Source organism: Panthera pardus, unplaced genomic scaffold (assembly GCF_024362965.1).
Source record: "Panthera pardus isolate Hobbes unplaced genomic scaffold, ASM2436296v1 HiC_scaffold_1, whole genome shotgun sequence".
Classification (NCBI taxonomy): Eukaryota; Metazoa; Chordata; class Mammalia; order Carnivora; family Felidae; genus Panthera; species Panthera pardus.
The window spans coordinates 12,745,284-12,761,264 of NW_026526654.1; the positions used below are offsets into that span (position 1 = coordinate 12,745,284).

Here is a 15,981-nt window from a genome sequence, read left to right on the forward strand (position 1 = left end):
AAATAAAAGTGATGAAAAGGGACATTGCACAATGATAACATGTTAAACCAATCAGGAATATATGGCAATTTAAAATTTCTATGAGACTAAAATTTAGCACAAAATGCATGAAGCAAAAACAGCTGGAAGGAGAAAAATTCAACACAGTAGTGGGGATTTGTAACAATTTGGTTTAGTAACTCATGGAATAAGCAGACAGAATGTTGAAATAATTACCACATTGACTGACTTATACACAACACTGTTAGCAAACAACTGCAGAATATACATTCTTTGAAATTGATCACAGACCAGTTCCATTGTATTTAAAGGACTTGAATCACACAGAGTGTGATTATGGCAGAAATAAGACAGAGATTATCAACCGATATCTAGAAAATTACAAAATGTCTAGGAATTATACAATACATCTGCAAATAACCTATGAGCCTAAAAAGGAGCTACAATGAAAATGAGAAAATATTTTGGTTATCTCCTAATTTGTGAGATGCAACTGAAGGTATATTTAGTATGGAAATTATTGCCTGATATGATATTTATAATGCTAGAAAAGAAGAAAAGCTGGTAATTAACGATCTAATTGTCCTTTTCAAGGAGCACATCCGATCACATCAAATTATACAGAAATAAATAATCAGTATAACAGTAGAAATTAAAAGAATAGAAACAAAAGTCAGAAGGTGGCCTTTTGAACAATGTAATGAAATGGTGAGTACCCTAACAAGACTTTGGAAACAAGAGAAAATGCATAAGCTAGTAGTATCCAAAATATGACATTACTACAGACAGTATAGACACGAAAACAGATGAAGAGATATTAGGAATCATACTTTAGTCACTGTGGCTGGATATTTAGATAATGTGATAATGTGACAACAATCCACCATCTTACCAAAACGAACACAAGAAGATACAGAATGTCTCACGACTTTGTTTTTCTGAAAAAGAACTTTGAATCTCTAAGAAACCTTTGCACCAAGAAAATTTAAACTTCACTGGTGAATTCTTCCCAACATCAATGAACAAGATAAATGTTACACAAATTATTTTAGAATATAACAGAAAAGGAACGCCGTTACATTTTAAGAGGCCTACATAGACTTGGTATTACACGCCTAACTCGTATATTCAAAGAAAGAAAAGTTATAGGTTTCTCTCTTTCGTTAAGTACGTGCAAAAATCGTGAACAAAATATTGACAATTTAAATCCAGTAATACATTCAGCAGATAATCTGTTTCAACCAAGTAGGCTTTATTCTAGTAATGCAAGGTTGGCTTCATATTAGAAAACCAACTGTTACAATTTATAATGCTAAAGAGTAGGGATGCCTGGGTGGCTCAGTCAGTTGGGCAGCTGAATTCAGCTCGGGTCATGATCTCACAGTCTGAGTTTGAGCCTTGCATCGGGCTCTGTGCTGACAGCTTGGAGCCTGGAGCCTGCTTCAGATTCTGTGTCTCCCTCTCTCTCTGACCCTCCCCTGCTTATTCTCTGTCTCTTTCTTAAAAAATAATACATACTAAAAAAAATTTTCCAATACTAAAGAGTAAAGAATAAAAGCCATATGATCATCTCAATAAATGTCAGAAAACATTTAATAGTATTCGATGCCCACTCCTGCCTGAAAATAATAATAACTTTGAAAAGTATTAATATAAGGAAGTTAATCAAATAACATTCAACTAGATCTATGGCAGGGTTACTGCAAACAACGTGCTTAATGATAAAACATTGAAAGCTTTGCCCTGGGATCCAAAACGAGGTAGGGATGCCTAATGTTGTCACTTCCAGTCATCTTTCTATTAAGAGTACCATCCGATGAAATAAAATAAGAAAAGAAAGTAAGGACGCTATCAAGATTTAAAAGAAAAAAATAAAAGCCATTATCTACATACCATATAACGGTATGTGCTGAAAATCCCAAAGAATCTCCATATAAATCCATGTTTACATATGAATTTAGCAAGATTGGCAGATAAAATATGCATATTACAATTGAATTATATCTCCATATTTGTCATAAACAATAAGAAAATGAAATTCCCTTATTTTCAATAAGAAAATAACATTTATTATAGCATTATAGCATCAAAACTTGAAAAATGCCCAGAAACAGATAATATAAAGGGTCAAGAGTTCTACACCAAAAATTTAAAAATGTTCCAGAGAAATGAAACACAACCAAAAGAGGAATATTAACCTTCCATGATATATAGAAGAATTCCATGTGTTAAGATCTATCATACTGCCATAGTGATTAAGATCTTTCAGTCCTGGTTTAGACACAAATGGATCCATCCATACAACAGAATATGGATTCTCCTCCCCATGGTCATCTTGTTATGGCAGTGGGGAAACACTACTCTGGACACTTCTCTTGCACCACTGTGAAATCACTTCCACCCTAGTAACATACCTTAAATGTTAAAGTTAAAACAATCAAACTGCCATAAGAAATACAGGAAACTAGCCTCAGCCAAATTTTATGACCAAGGCCAAATTTTCTTAAGTGGGACACAAAAAACACTCAACGTAAAGAATTTTGTGAAAATTGCAAACTTCTATTCTACACACCTATTCTACAGACTTATACGCAGACGAAAATGGAAGCCGCCAACTGGGAGAAAATGCTCACAACATGTACATCTAACAAAGAAAGAATATTCTGAATGTATACAAATCCCTACATATTGATAAGAAAAAGTAACACGATCTATTCATTTTTAAATGCCAGTATAACTGAACGGTCATGTCCTGAGCCAAAATGGCCAAGTGAGCAACACACACCTACAGGTCACCATCATCAGAGAGTGGGAAGACGTGAGCTCAAACCACAATGAGATAGCAGACACCTGCCAAGATGGCCGGAATCCGTAAAAACTAACAGTACAACAGATAAGACTGAGTATGCTGTGGGTGGGCAGGGTGTGGAATCCTGAGCTGTGTGGTGGGTAAGCACTCTGAAAAAGTATTTGGGTGTGTCTACGAGGCTGAATGTCCCTGTGATGCTGCCATTCCCGTGCTGGGTTAATGCCCTGCAAACAAAGCTCTACATGGCCCCCACAGAAATACGTACTCATATTCGCACGTTGCCAAAAAAGGGCATCAGGATGGTTTCTAACAGTATGATCCACCCAAGTCACATAATTGTAATGGTATATTTCGAAACCAAAAAGCGGAGACAACTCAAGGGTTCCTCAACCGTAGAGTAAATACATAAATTAGGATATATTCATACAGCAGCTTATTTTACAGAAAAATGGGTAGCTATTGCTGCCAGCAACAAGATAGATGATTATCGGAAATATAACAATGAATGAAATTGACAGAGGCAGAAGAGAACACCCCGGATGATTCCCTTTAGAGAAAGAGAGAAAAAAAATACAAAATGAATCTGTAGCTACATATACGCCGAAATCTTTTTTTTTTAATTTTTTTAATGTTTATTTACTCTTGAGAGAGAGAGAGAGACAGAGCGTGAGCGGGGGAGGGGAAGAGAGAGAGAGGGAGACACAGAATCTGAAGCAGGCTCCAGGCTCCAAGCTGTCAGCACAGAGCCCGACGCGGGGCTTGAACTCACAAACCGTGAGATCATGACTTGAGCCGATGTCAGACGCTTAACCAACTGAGCCACCCAGGAGCCCCGATACACACTAAAACCTTTTTAATGATAAGGGTCAACTGGGGAAGGTGCTGCTTATATTTCATTTCTTTATGAAGCTGCTGGTTACTTGAGCCTGTTCACCAGCTGAAAATTCATGATGCCATACACCCGTCACAAGTTGTGCCCTATTCTCTCTACGTGCTGTGATGCAATCCAACATTGACTTAGAAGGCTTGGCCACTGTGTTACAGCCACGTACAGGAGAAAAGAAAAGGGAAGTGATTGCCCCAAAGGGGAAGCTTTACAGTGAAGTATCTGAAAATTGCTCAGAAAAATGAAGAATAAGAGATCGAGGGAGAATTGGGAAATGTGCTAGGGAAGGAAAAATGAGGAACTAAAAAAAAATCAAAACACTTCTAAGTTGCATTTTTCTATTGATATATAATTTTTACTTTGGTCTGATTATTGAAAGCATTTGAGACTGCCTTTGCAAATATATTTTGTGATAAACAAAAACATTGTTCAGAAAAATGTGATCTGAATGTCAGCGATAGATTCCCAGAGTATGAGCTTGTATAAACCTATGCCATATTCTCAAGAGGCTCTGTTGATGGAAGGGAACGTTATAAAATGGTTTTTTTAATTTAGAAACCTACAGATTTCCTTTACCTCACCTTTCTAAAATATCACTTTTTTTTTTAAGAGAAAGAATGTGAGCAGGGGAGAGGGGCAGAGGGAGAAGAGAAGAGAGAATCTAAAGCAGGGTCCAGGCTCAGCACAGAGCCCAACAGGGGCTTGATCCCATAACCTTGGGATCACGGCCTGAGCTGAAATCGAGAGTCGGATGCTCAACCTACTGAGCCACACAGGTGTCCCTTACTTTTTTTTTTTTAATAGCTCACTTCTAGTGCACCTGAGTGGCTCAGTTGGATAAGCGTCCAACTTCGGCTCAGGTCATGATCTCACGGTTTGTGGGTTCGAGTCCCGCGTCGGGCTCTGTGCTGACAGCTCAGAGTCTGGTTCCTGCTTCAGATTCTGTGTCTCCCTCTCTCTCTGCCCTTCCCCTGGCTCATGCTCTGTCTCTGTCTGTCTCAAAAATAAATAAAACATTAAAATAATAAAAAAATAAATAGGTCACTTCTATTAAGTGTTCACAAGGGTCTATAATAGATTGAATGGAGGGACATGGAACGACACGGTAGGTACTGCATATGGTGGGTGAGGCTTCAGATATAGGCTAGGGGGCAGTGCCAGCTTGGGGAAAACGAGTCTGTCTACAGAATTTCCAATGTTCTCCAAGCTAGACAGACTTCAACTTCTGACACAAGCTAGCCTCTTGAGCTGCTCTTAACAAAAAAAAACCTGCTACATCCCACGGGGTTGCCTAGAGGGGAATGTTCAGTCAGTGGCTCAGGTGAGCCAGGCCGCCTACCTGGCTAACCAGATATTATAGGAGCCTGTGTTTATTTTGTGGGGTTCTTTCATTATGAGTCTTGAGTCCTACCAGTGTGTTTATAAAAAGAATAAAGAGAATATTTCTTCCATGTTTATCTGCCATCCACAAAGAAATATGATTGCACAGTCTATTCTCTCTGTTCCAGTTGACCGTAATCATTCAGAGAATGAAATGCCTTTATTCTCTGCATTTCCTAGCAAGCAAACACCTCATCTCTTGCAATTAATTTTGTTTGGTGGTTTGGGCACGTCCTACTGCTACGGGCTATATGGAAACTTCCCAATCTGATATCCAAATGGAATGCTATGCACTTAGTTAAAAGAGTCAGTTACGTTTGCTCCTGGGTTTTGGCACACACATTCACACACACACACACACACACAAAAGACAAAGAAAGAGAAAAAGAAAGAAAGAAAGAAAGAAAGAAAGAAAGAAAGAGAGAGAGAGAGAGAGAAAGAAAGAAAGAAAGAAAGAAAGAAAGAAAGAAAGAAAGAAAGAAAAAAGAAAAGAGAAACCTACAGATTGTTTTGAAAGATCACCTTATATAACCAGTCAGACTACAGCAAAAAGAGGAAACTCCTGGTTAAACAATTAATTCTGCTGACATGTGTTATGTTGGCACTGATGGGCCAGTGGTAGCAGTGGGGGTCCATTCTGCATATATTTTGAAAGGAAGGTTGCTAAGATTTGCATTGAAAACGTGACTTGGGACATGGAAGAAAGACTAGTACCAACACCGAAACTAGGCACTTTGGGCTGAAAGCTGGGGGAGGAATAAAAGGGGCAGGGAGGAGGGAGGCATGCAGGGAGCGTGGTGGGGGGGTGTGCGGGGGGGGGGAGGTCACATGACCAACTCTGAATACAACATCCGCTGAAACCAGGGTTTCTGTATTTGTGGCAAGGAAACTTCCATTTCCAATTCATCATGGACTGATACTTTTGTAAAACGTAATAAAAATGAGTTCCTGTAAATGTGACATTGGAAAAGACAAAGACATACAAAGCACAAGCCTGGATTCTTTTCAGATTCAACAGAAGGAAATGAAACCATCAAATTGCCAGAAGAGGTTCTAAATGCTTACTCTCCCTGCAGAACGGTAATAAAAAGCTCATACACCCAATGGTTCACAGGATACTTTGAAAATCACTTGTTATTATTCAATCAATAATGTTGAAATTGCTTGTCTACCCATTAAAGGAGAGTTCCAATAACATAACTTAGAGCACTCATCACAAAATTGATCCCAGACGATTTAGCTCTTCAATATTTCAGGTATGGAAAGGAAGAAAATCACGTCTCACACGGTGGCAAATTTATATTTTATGTGAGCTTGAACAAAGCAGGGAATATTAATTCTGATGGTCCAGAGAGAAAGAGAAACCCAGTGAGCAGAGAGAGTCTAAGAAGAGGGTCCCGTGTCGGGAGGAGCTGATAAACAGCAGGAAATACCTGTCACTTGCGATTGTAAAGTGCTTGACCAGGCCTCACGGTAAGTAAAATCAGCATGGGTCCTATTCTCACTGAGCCAGAGCCCCGAACAGCACCCAAAGATCAAACAAGGGACCGGTAAGGTATAAAATCACAAGCAGTCACAAGAAAGATCCATCACAACTTTATCTGGGGAGGTTTCCTTGAAGACTGAAGAACTTTTGAGGGGGAGTTTGTGAAGCTAAGTGTTTATTTCATGGGGTAGAAAGAGAAACTTAGGGGAAAGCAAAACAGGCTGAGAAAAACCCTGGTGTAGACAGGAAGGCAGCTGCCGGAGGCCGAGAGCATCAACGCTTAGTGTCCGGGGGCCGGATCGTGAATGAAGATTGTGGCTGTCCTCCCATGAAAAACGAGAAGCCACAGAGAAGTCAAAGAACGGGGGTTTCAAGATTACACTGGTTCATTACAAAAATTACTCTAGCTCCTTGTGAGGTCAGGTGGAGAGGGAACAAGTTTGTCTCTGGACGGCTGGGAGGCGGTTGGGGAAGAGAGGACAGTGGACTTGATGAGAACGGTGACCGCCAAGAAGTAGACTAAGTGGGTATCGGGGAGACAGAGGCACTTGAGAAGCATGAAGGAAACACAGAAATCCAAAACAGTTCAAGCAATGGTCTTCTGGCAATATAATTAAGAAGTCAAAAGGAGGAAGTTGTGGTAGAAGAGAAGAAATCAGCACAATGCTAGAAAAGGTGAGGGAACAGAATAACAACAATACACAAATCACAAGAGTAACAGGGGCCAAGGTCATCAGGTTTCCCCACTTTATGCCAATGACGTAATTCCCTTCATTTTGATAGAAACATTTAATTTTACGTGTATTTGCAGAGGCGGCCAATTCATCCAAGCGTTAAGAGGCTGTGCTGAATTTGCGTAGGTTAATCAGCACCTGGCTATTTATGACTGGTAAGGAAATCTCAGGCTTCACATTTACATGAAAATTACTTAATCAATTTCTCGGTAGACCAGGAGAAAAAGGGGGTTATCAAAAAGGGATAGCAGATATGGGCATAATCAGATTTCCCTACAGACATTCTGATTGAATTGCTATGAGTTGAACATAACAAATTCAAGGACAGAGAGAGTCGGACAGAGCCAGAGACTGAGATTACATGGGGTCTAAATTGTTCTGTGCATTGGAAGAAATAACACATATAAACCAGGGCAGAACCACAGCAAATTAATTCTCCATGCCGTTTGTCAACTGTGTCATATATTCATATCCTGTTATCAGCGATGGGCGTATAAAGTATTTACTTTACAGACAAAGCGTTTCCTGATAACTGAGAGGGACAATAGTTTCTCTTTTCACGCACACTGACCTGAGGAGTCAACTCTACTTCCTCAGCTTTCTTTTCCAGATCGGGCAGGCTATGTAGAACACAGGAAACAAACAGCATTTTGATAAGTGACTTGAAGATCCTTCTGTTTCTAGCAAGATCTTCTTCCACAGCAAACGTGACAACCGGAAAGCTGTCTACCCACAGGGTATTACCTTTCACTTAACAACTCTGAAATTTGGATCTCTGCTGAACCTGCCTTGGAACTCAATCAGAATGAACCCGAACTCCGAGAAATCCACCTTAAGCTGTCAGCATGCCCAGAGACAACACTAAGCCCTTTACCTGTAATATCTGCAGCACTGAAGGGTAAACACTGGCAGCAAGACAAAGGCAGTGCAAAAGGCAATTTCAAGGGCACTTACATATATCTGATTGTTCCCAAAGCGCTTCTGAATTTCATAAAGCAGGCTGCCATCAGTCAGCTCACTGAGAGTTGCTAGGTCATCACTGGGAGCAGGAGGCATCAGCTTGACCTGGGGAAAAACATAAGTGAGATCAATTCTAATTGCTTTCCAATCAACTTTCTTCACAGCTGGATGTCCCAGTTTCAATTACATGTCAAAGGTTTAAAGGCCACGTGAGCCTGAAACCGCTATTAAAAGATGAAATGGTTCACTTCCAAGGAACAAAAAATTCAACAGCCACAGAGAAACGTATTCAGATGAGAATTTCGGTCCTGTGCCCGTGAGTGTGCATGCACGCTCACACACACGCACTGATACGAACACCCCCCGTGTTAACCTTACGTCCCGCAAAGGCATTAGTCTGTCAAAATTATTTCAGCATGTTGATTTTAAATGTAGACACCTGAGTCCTCTGTAAGACAAGCAGCTGAAAAGCTCACATATTTGCAGCGTTTTCCAAAGCTAAAGCAAAAATTTTCATATAACCCTTGTTGGCGTGGTGAAGGAAGCAGTGTGCCTGGAATTTACTTTCTGCATGCATGTAGGAGGAGGCCAGATTTTGAAAGAAGACTCCAGAATCTTGGCTTGGGATCTTTATTCTTTTCAACATTACACTTACAAGGAAAGTAGCTGTGAGATTAAGATAATTCTGCCATCAAGAAAAAAATGCCTCCCTATTCTATTTCATGGAAAGTGACAGAGTTAAAAAAAAAACAAAAAACACCTGGGAAACATTTCAATTAAAAAAGAGATGAATTTGAATTTGGATTAAATGTAAATCTATCATTTACGAGTTAAGAATGGACAATTTTTTTTTGTAATGTTTATTTATTTACTTTAAGAGATAGGGACAAGGGGCCTGTGTGAACAGCGGAGAGGCAGAGAGAGAGAGAATCCCGAGCAAGCTCCACACTCAGTGGGAAGCCCAGCACAGGGCTTGATCTCAGGACTGTGAGATCGCGACCTGAGCCGAGATCAAGAGTCAGACCCTCAAGTGACTGAGCCACCCAGGTGCCCCACGAATGGACAATGTTTAATTTTACATACACAAGATAATGTTGTGCAAACTAGACACTCAATCTACTATGACAGCTTTGGTTTTCTTATGTCAAAACACAGGAGAGCCAAAGAACAAGAATATTGTGATTAACGCCTCTGTGGGCTCGTGGGTGCCCATAGCGAATTTTTAACAGCAGCAAGTTTACTTCTCTTATTTGTGTTCGTGTTTGCATTCTCTACTTGCATTTGCAGTTTGTATTTATAGTTGCATTACAAATTTTATTATCGTACGCACCACTGTTACATAATTTGAAATTAAATATTACTGCTGATCAGCTAAATGTCTATGGCACTGACAATTACAAGTCACTGCCCTCCCAGACTGTTTATAATCCTAATGTATTAATAATGGAAACTCAAATTCTTTACTGGGAATCTCAAATGGTCAGAAGAGTGGTTTGTTTTTTCTTCCAGTTAGGAGGGTGTCATGGCCGTGGGCTCTGGTATTTGAGACACCACCATTTGGGAAAATAGCAAATACCATATTTCAATATGTATTAAAAATGTATTAAAAATTAATTTGTGGGGCGCCTGGGTGGCTCAGTCGGTTAAGCATCCGACTTCAGCTCGGGTCATGATCTCACGGTGTGTGAGTTCGAGCCCCACGTCGGGCTCTGTGCTGACAGCTCAGAGCCTGGAGCCTGCTTCGGATTCTGTGTCTCCTTCTCTCTCTGCCCCTCCCCCACTTGTGCTCTGTCTCTTTCTGTCTCTCAAAACTAAATAAATGTAAAAAAAATAATTTGTAAAATATTCCAGACCTCATAAATGTCAAGAACAAGCCTCTCCCTGCCCCCCAATATTCCCAACAGAGCCAACACTTTGGGTTTATTTTCTCTGCTTTTCTAGCATTTAAAGGAAATATGCCTCAAAATACCTTTCAGAATTAACCTGAAATTAAGGTGCATATAACGTAGTCTTATTCAACTTAGTTGACTAGTTAATTTTAATTAGTTAGAGGCATAGCTTTAAGACGTTGATACTTTCACAAATACTTACTTAAATAGTTGAGCAGCATCCAAAAGCTGGTACTTGTTGCTGACAAAAATAGAAGTCATAATGTTCCACAACCCCCAGTATTTTCTGGGTTGTCAAAATCAGTTTTGGGATTGTGTGATATCTATGTGTGTTTTGTTTTGTTTTTTAACACGATACACTTACTTCTACTTTGAAGAGTCTCATAATCCGAAAATGCTGCCAGGTAAGTAACTAGAAACGTGCTTGACGTACGCTGTGTTTGATTCGGTATTTCGTATCAGTCAGGCTCATTTGGGTAAAAATCTTACATACTGATTTGAGCTTCCCCACCTTAAATGCTAGAAACTGAAGCACATTAAGAGATCGACTGTGTGTGTGTGTGTGTGTGTGTGTGTTGCCTTAAGTTTTTATTTATTTTGAGAGAGAGAGAGAGCACGCACAAGCTGGGGAGGGACAGAGAGAGAAGAAGAGACAGAGGATCACAAGCAGGCGCCTTGCTGTCTCTGCAGAGCCTGACGTGGGGCTCAGACTCACGAATCATGAGCTTGTGACCTGAGTTGAAACCAAGAGTTGGCTGCTTAACCAACTGAGCCACCCAGGCTCCCTTACATTGATTATTTTTGTATTCAATGGGATGAATGGGTTGAAATCTCAGTGGTGTATCTTCCTGGTTGTGGGAATGTGAACATTTTTCTTCCCTAACATTACTAAGTCACTTTCAATCCTCTTTCATACTAGGAAAGATAATGATGAGTCCCTCATTGGACGCTGTGAGAATTAGTTTGCATGAAGGCCCAGCAAGGTGCCTGCTCTGTGGATAAGTGGGGGTGGGGGGTACATTGTTACACAGTTAGTAAAACATCTAGAGAGGGCCGGTGAGCACCAAAGATAAACTTTCTGCCAACTTCCCTGAGGACTGCCTTTGGAGGGAAGAGGGAGGAGGCATTTGTAGAGGGCTCTGGGCCAATCTCTGTGGCTCTCAGCAAAGGCACTCATCTTTCACCTGCTTTAAAAATTGGAGTTCTTTTTCATATATCCCTTTAAGGGGAAGGATCTGCTGTGAAATAATAATTTTAAAAAGTCTGAAATTCAGTGATGTGGTCCTTAATCGGTAGACGTAGAACTTAAGGCCCAGAGAAGCCACACGGTTTCCCTGGGGTCACACAGCTGAGCGGTCAGAAGTGGAAGCCAGGACAATAACCATTAGGTAACAGCGGAGAAAGTCTAGCAGATAATGAATCAATCTGACAACGTATATTCAATAGTTTGCCTTTCGTTTTCTTGCTCCCTGGCCCGTAGCCAGGCACCTTGCTCAAGGTTTAGTACAAAGAGGGAGATAAGGGATGAGGTCTTTTACCTCAGTGTTTACACTTTGCAGGGGAAAAGTGAGGATGGTAAGTAAGAAATCACAATGAGGAAAAGCGCTAGGAGGGAAAACAGGATGCTCTGAAAAGTGACCAAGTGCACTTTGGCTCGGATGGTCTCAGAAGTCCTCTCTGAGGAAAGCGCAGCAAAGCTGAAACAGGACATAACTGCGGGAGGCCGTCCCATGGGGTGTGGGAGAAGACGGACAGGGAGAGGGGAGAAGGGGGTAAGAGTCATAACGTCAGAAAGCCCCCTGGAAGGCGCCCGTGGGCTGCAGGGTGGGAGGAAACAGGGCAGGTGGTGGTGCAGGAGGAGAGGGGGGCATGGGACAGGGATGGGTGGCAGAGGAGGGGAGCCCCCAAACTGCACTGGATTTATTACCTGGGACCCATGTACAAAAGATCAAAGGCTTAGGGGCGCCTGGGTGGCACAGTTGGTTAAGTGTCCGACTTCGGCTCAGGTCATGATCTCATGGTTCACGGGTTTGAGCCCCGTGTCAGGCTCTGTGCAGACAGCTCAGAGCCTGGAACCAGAGACACAGATTCTGTGTCTCCCTCTTTCTCCGGACCTCCCTGCTCACACTCTGTCTCTCTGTCTCAAAAATAAACACTAAAAAAAAAAAAAAAACAAATTTCAAAAGATCAAAGGTTTGCTTATACTGAAAGATACCTGCACTGGGCTACAGGGTCACCGGCTCAAGTGTTTGCCCTTAGACATGAAAGGAACTCAGAAAATAACTACAAATGGACAAGTACGTGTTTCCAAGAAATAAAGACTCCTGGCAAAAGTCTTTATATAGAGAGAAGCATAAAAGAAAACTTTCATTATCAATTTAGGGATGGATGTACATATCTTTTCTTTCCAGTGATTTTGCAATCATTTCCTAAAAGTATCATAATGCACACATGTACATAGACACAGATATTCACCCCCCAAAACAGGTATGTATGTGTGTGTATATAGACACACTTTATACACACACACGAACACACACATATATACATATTCATGCATCTACATGATATGATACAAGACAATAATGGGTTGCAATAAGTTTGAACAATGCAAAAATAAGACAAAAGTCTCCATCAAGTTAGCATCCATATTTAACTCCCACACCATCATAAAAAGGAGACAAATCAAAAGCGAGATTTTTTTTCTTTAGAAGAAATGGTTTATGTTTCTAAGATAAGAAACTTCCTCTTACAGCCATAGCTCTAACAAGCTCAATGTGGACTTCTGGGTGTATGTTTAGAAAGCGCATGCAGAGTATGAACGGAAGCCCGACATTTGTTCTGACAAGCCCGAAAGAGCTATTGCAGACATCCGTTGGTATTTTTGTGGATTTCCATCCACAGTGGCACAGCTGTTTCACAGGGTTAGGGAAAGTACTAGGCTGACAGTAAAAATGTGGAGACGCCTGAGCCTGTCTGCGGTAATGAAATGTGACAAATACAGTGTGAGAGCAGATCAAGGGAAGAATTCCTTGCATTCATCACATCAGGAGCCCAAAATGATCAGGAAGGAGGCTTTGATGATGGATTGTAAGCAAGGTTGTCAGAGGGACACATTCTTTATAAAGATTTCAAAGGCACCGGGGCAGCTGCAAGTAGAAAGAACCAGAAAAACACATCTCCGAATATTTTTATGTTACAGTGGCAGGCTTGATAAGGTCTACTGTCGAAGTCTGCCAAACAATTATAACACAAGATAAAAGCGAGGTGGGATAAATACGTAAAAAAAAAAAATCCTCTCTGAGATTGGCCACTATGATTTCTATGAAGATATATATCCCTATCTATCTGTGTAAAAGGGGAAATCTAGAACATAAAGTAAATAGAGCTCAGGATAGATGGTCAGGAAGAACTTCAGAGAAACACTTTGAGAAATGTTTCGAGATCCAAAGGGAACTTAAGTTTGGGAAACACTCTGATTTCCCTGACTCCAGGTCATCCACACTTGCTTGGAGTGGCATCAGCTTTCCTGTTTTGTTTGTTTGTTTGTGACTTTTCATCCCTGGGAGATTAGCAGTACATGTGCAGAAACCATAAAAGTCCAGAGGACAGAGGAGGTGGTTTGACAAACGGGAGAAAACCATCAGGATCTTGAGGAGGGGAAAAGGACCGAGTATTCATGAATGAAGAGGAGAGAGGAAGTTAGGAAAAAAACGAGGTGGCCAAGAGGTCATAACAGGGAAAAGGGTGATAATCTGACAAAATACTAAGTTTTCCAAAGCTTAAGCCCACCACCGTGCCTAGATAGCATTTTAATTATTTCCCCTTGTTTTCGCTATTCTGTCAGATGTTTCTTTTAATTTTCTTAATGTTTTTATTCATTTTTGAGAGAGATTGAGACAGTGAATGAGCTGGGGAGGGGCAGAGAGAGAGGGAGAGACACAGAATCCAAAGCAGGCTCCAGGCTCCGAGCTGTCAGCACAGAGCCTGATGCGGGGCTCGAACCCACGAACTATGACATCACAACTTGAGCTGAAGTCAGACGCTGAACCGACTGAGCCACTCAGGTGCCCCTGTTAGATGTTTCTAAGACAACAAAATGTATCAGGTTCTTTCACTTCCTATTGCTTCACCTGGCCAAGGGTTTACATTTTTGCGTATGTGAATATGGGTATTTCTTGGACCACAGAAAGAGAATTCTTGCCAACCGTCAAAAGCCCTGTAACGCACAGGCAGCCGTGGCATGCCGACCCCTCGCCTATTGATGGAACCATCGCAAGTCGACAGGGTTCTGCCAGGTGAACGGGGAGCTCCTTGGGGGTGTCCCCGATGAAGAACCAGATCCAGAGTAAAGAAGTACTTGTGACTCTCGGCAATTTGCTTCAGGTTCTGGAATTTGGTCATTTTCAAACTGAATCTGTAACATGAGTGTAAGTTAAGTAATGAAAAGGGATAATGACTTGTCCATGGTGGGATTTTGAGGATTAGGATAATGCAGGTGAATGCATGGTTAAGCACTGAAATGTTAATACAAAGTATGATTTTGTGTTATTATTATCTAAAGTAATCTACATTTGCATTGAAAAAAAATAAAGCGTGGTGGATGTGTTGACTGGAATTAGATCAATTAAGAGCAGATACATTTAGGGGTAGAGAACTCAGCCATTCTGGCAAAACCTAACATACAGTGAATCTATACAAATAATAACAATAAAAATATAAATACATCTTACTGCATTTTTTAAATTTAATGTTTATTTATTTATTTTGAGAGAAAGAGAGCAGGAGAGGGGCAGAGAGGGGGTGGGGGAGAGGATCCCAAGCAGGCTCCGTGTGGTCAGTACAGAGCCCTACGCGGGGCTCGATCCCAGAACTGTGGGATCACTACCTGAGCTGAAATCAAGAGCTGGACACTCAGCCGACGAAGCCAGCCAGGTGCCCCCATCTTACTGCATTTTTACTCTGTTCTTGGTAATTGTGTTATAACCTTTATAGCCCTCTTCTTTTGTCAGCTCTGTAAAAACCCTGTGAGGACTATACTATGTACCCATTTTATAGATGGGTCTTATGAGCTCAAGGAACCTAGAGTCTAAGCAGCAGACCTGAACCAGAGCATCAGTCTTTCTCTGCACTCCCAGGCTACCATGCCTTCACTAAGTGGAATAAAAATTGGACCCAAATTTCAAGTGTGAACTAAATTTTTACGAATATATTCAGAAAGGAAGGAAGCAGAAGAAGGGAGAGAGGGTAAAGTTAGGAAGTCAGGAAGTTAGAGAAGGACAGAAGGAGGCAGGGAGAGGAGAAAGGGAGGGAAAGGCAGAATGAAAAGGAAAGAAAAGGAAGAATGTATAACACACTTCGAAGGAACTTAAGAGGAATTCTCTCTCCATTCTCAGAGATAATACATGTTCGTTTTGGTGATTATCAGAACCGAAAAAGTTTCAATCAAGCCTTGAATATTCATTCACACAGTTACCATTTGATAAAACCTACATTTTAGAAAAACCAAGAAGGAGAGATATAGTGGTTTTGTTTCAATTTGTAAAGAAATTTTCCACATTCCACATTTCCCTTTAAAATGCTATTCAGAAGGCTCTTGCTTCCACAAGCCTTTTCTGAAGCTCTCCTGTGAAACGTGAAAGTATAATTCAGCCAGTGGGTAACGTCGATCTTCCTCTGGAGAGAATCAGGGCCAAGGAGGGATGACAGCGGTGCCTTAAATCTTACCTAACATTCAATCTGTCTACTGTTATGAACTGAATTGCCTTCCTCCAAATTCATATGTTGAGGCTCTCAATGTGAGCATTTGGCGATGGGGTCTTAAGGAGGTAATAAAA

At 41.0% G+C, this 15,981-nt stretch overlaps 1 protein-coding gene across 3 annotated transcripts in view; it reads right to left on the bottom strand.

Annotated features, from left to right (window-relative positions):
* Positions 1-15,981, bottom strand: part of MYO16 (myosin XVI) — a 609,969-nt gene that overhangs the window by 304,427 nt on the left and 289,561 nt on the right. For all 3 annotated transcript variants that reach the window (XM_053889237.1, XM_053889213.1, XM_053889198.1), the window contains exon 11: positions 8,250-8,360. In XM_053889237.1, the coding sequence (XP_053745212.1) occupies positions 8,250-8,360 (111 nt within the window). The remainder of the gene's footprint in view (positions 1-8,249; positions 8,361-15,981) is intronic.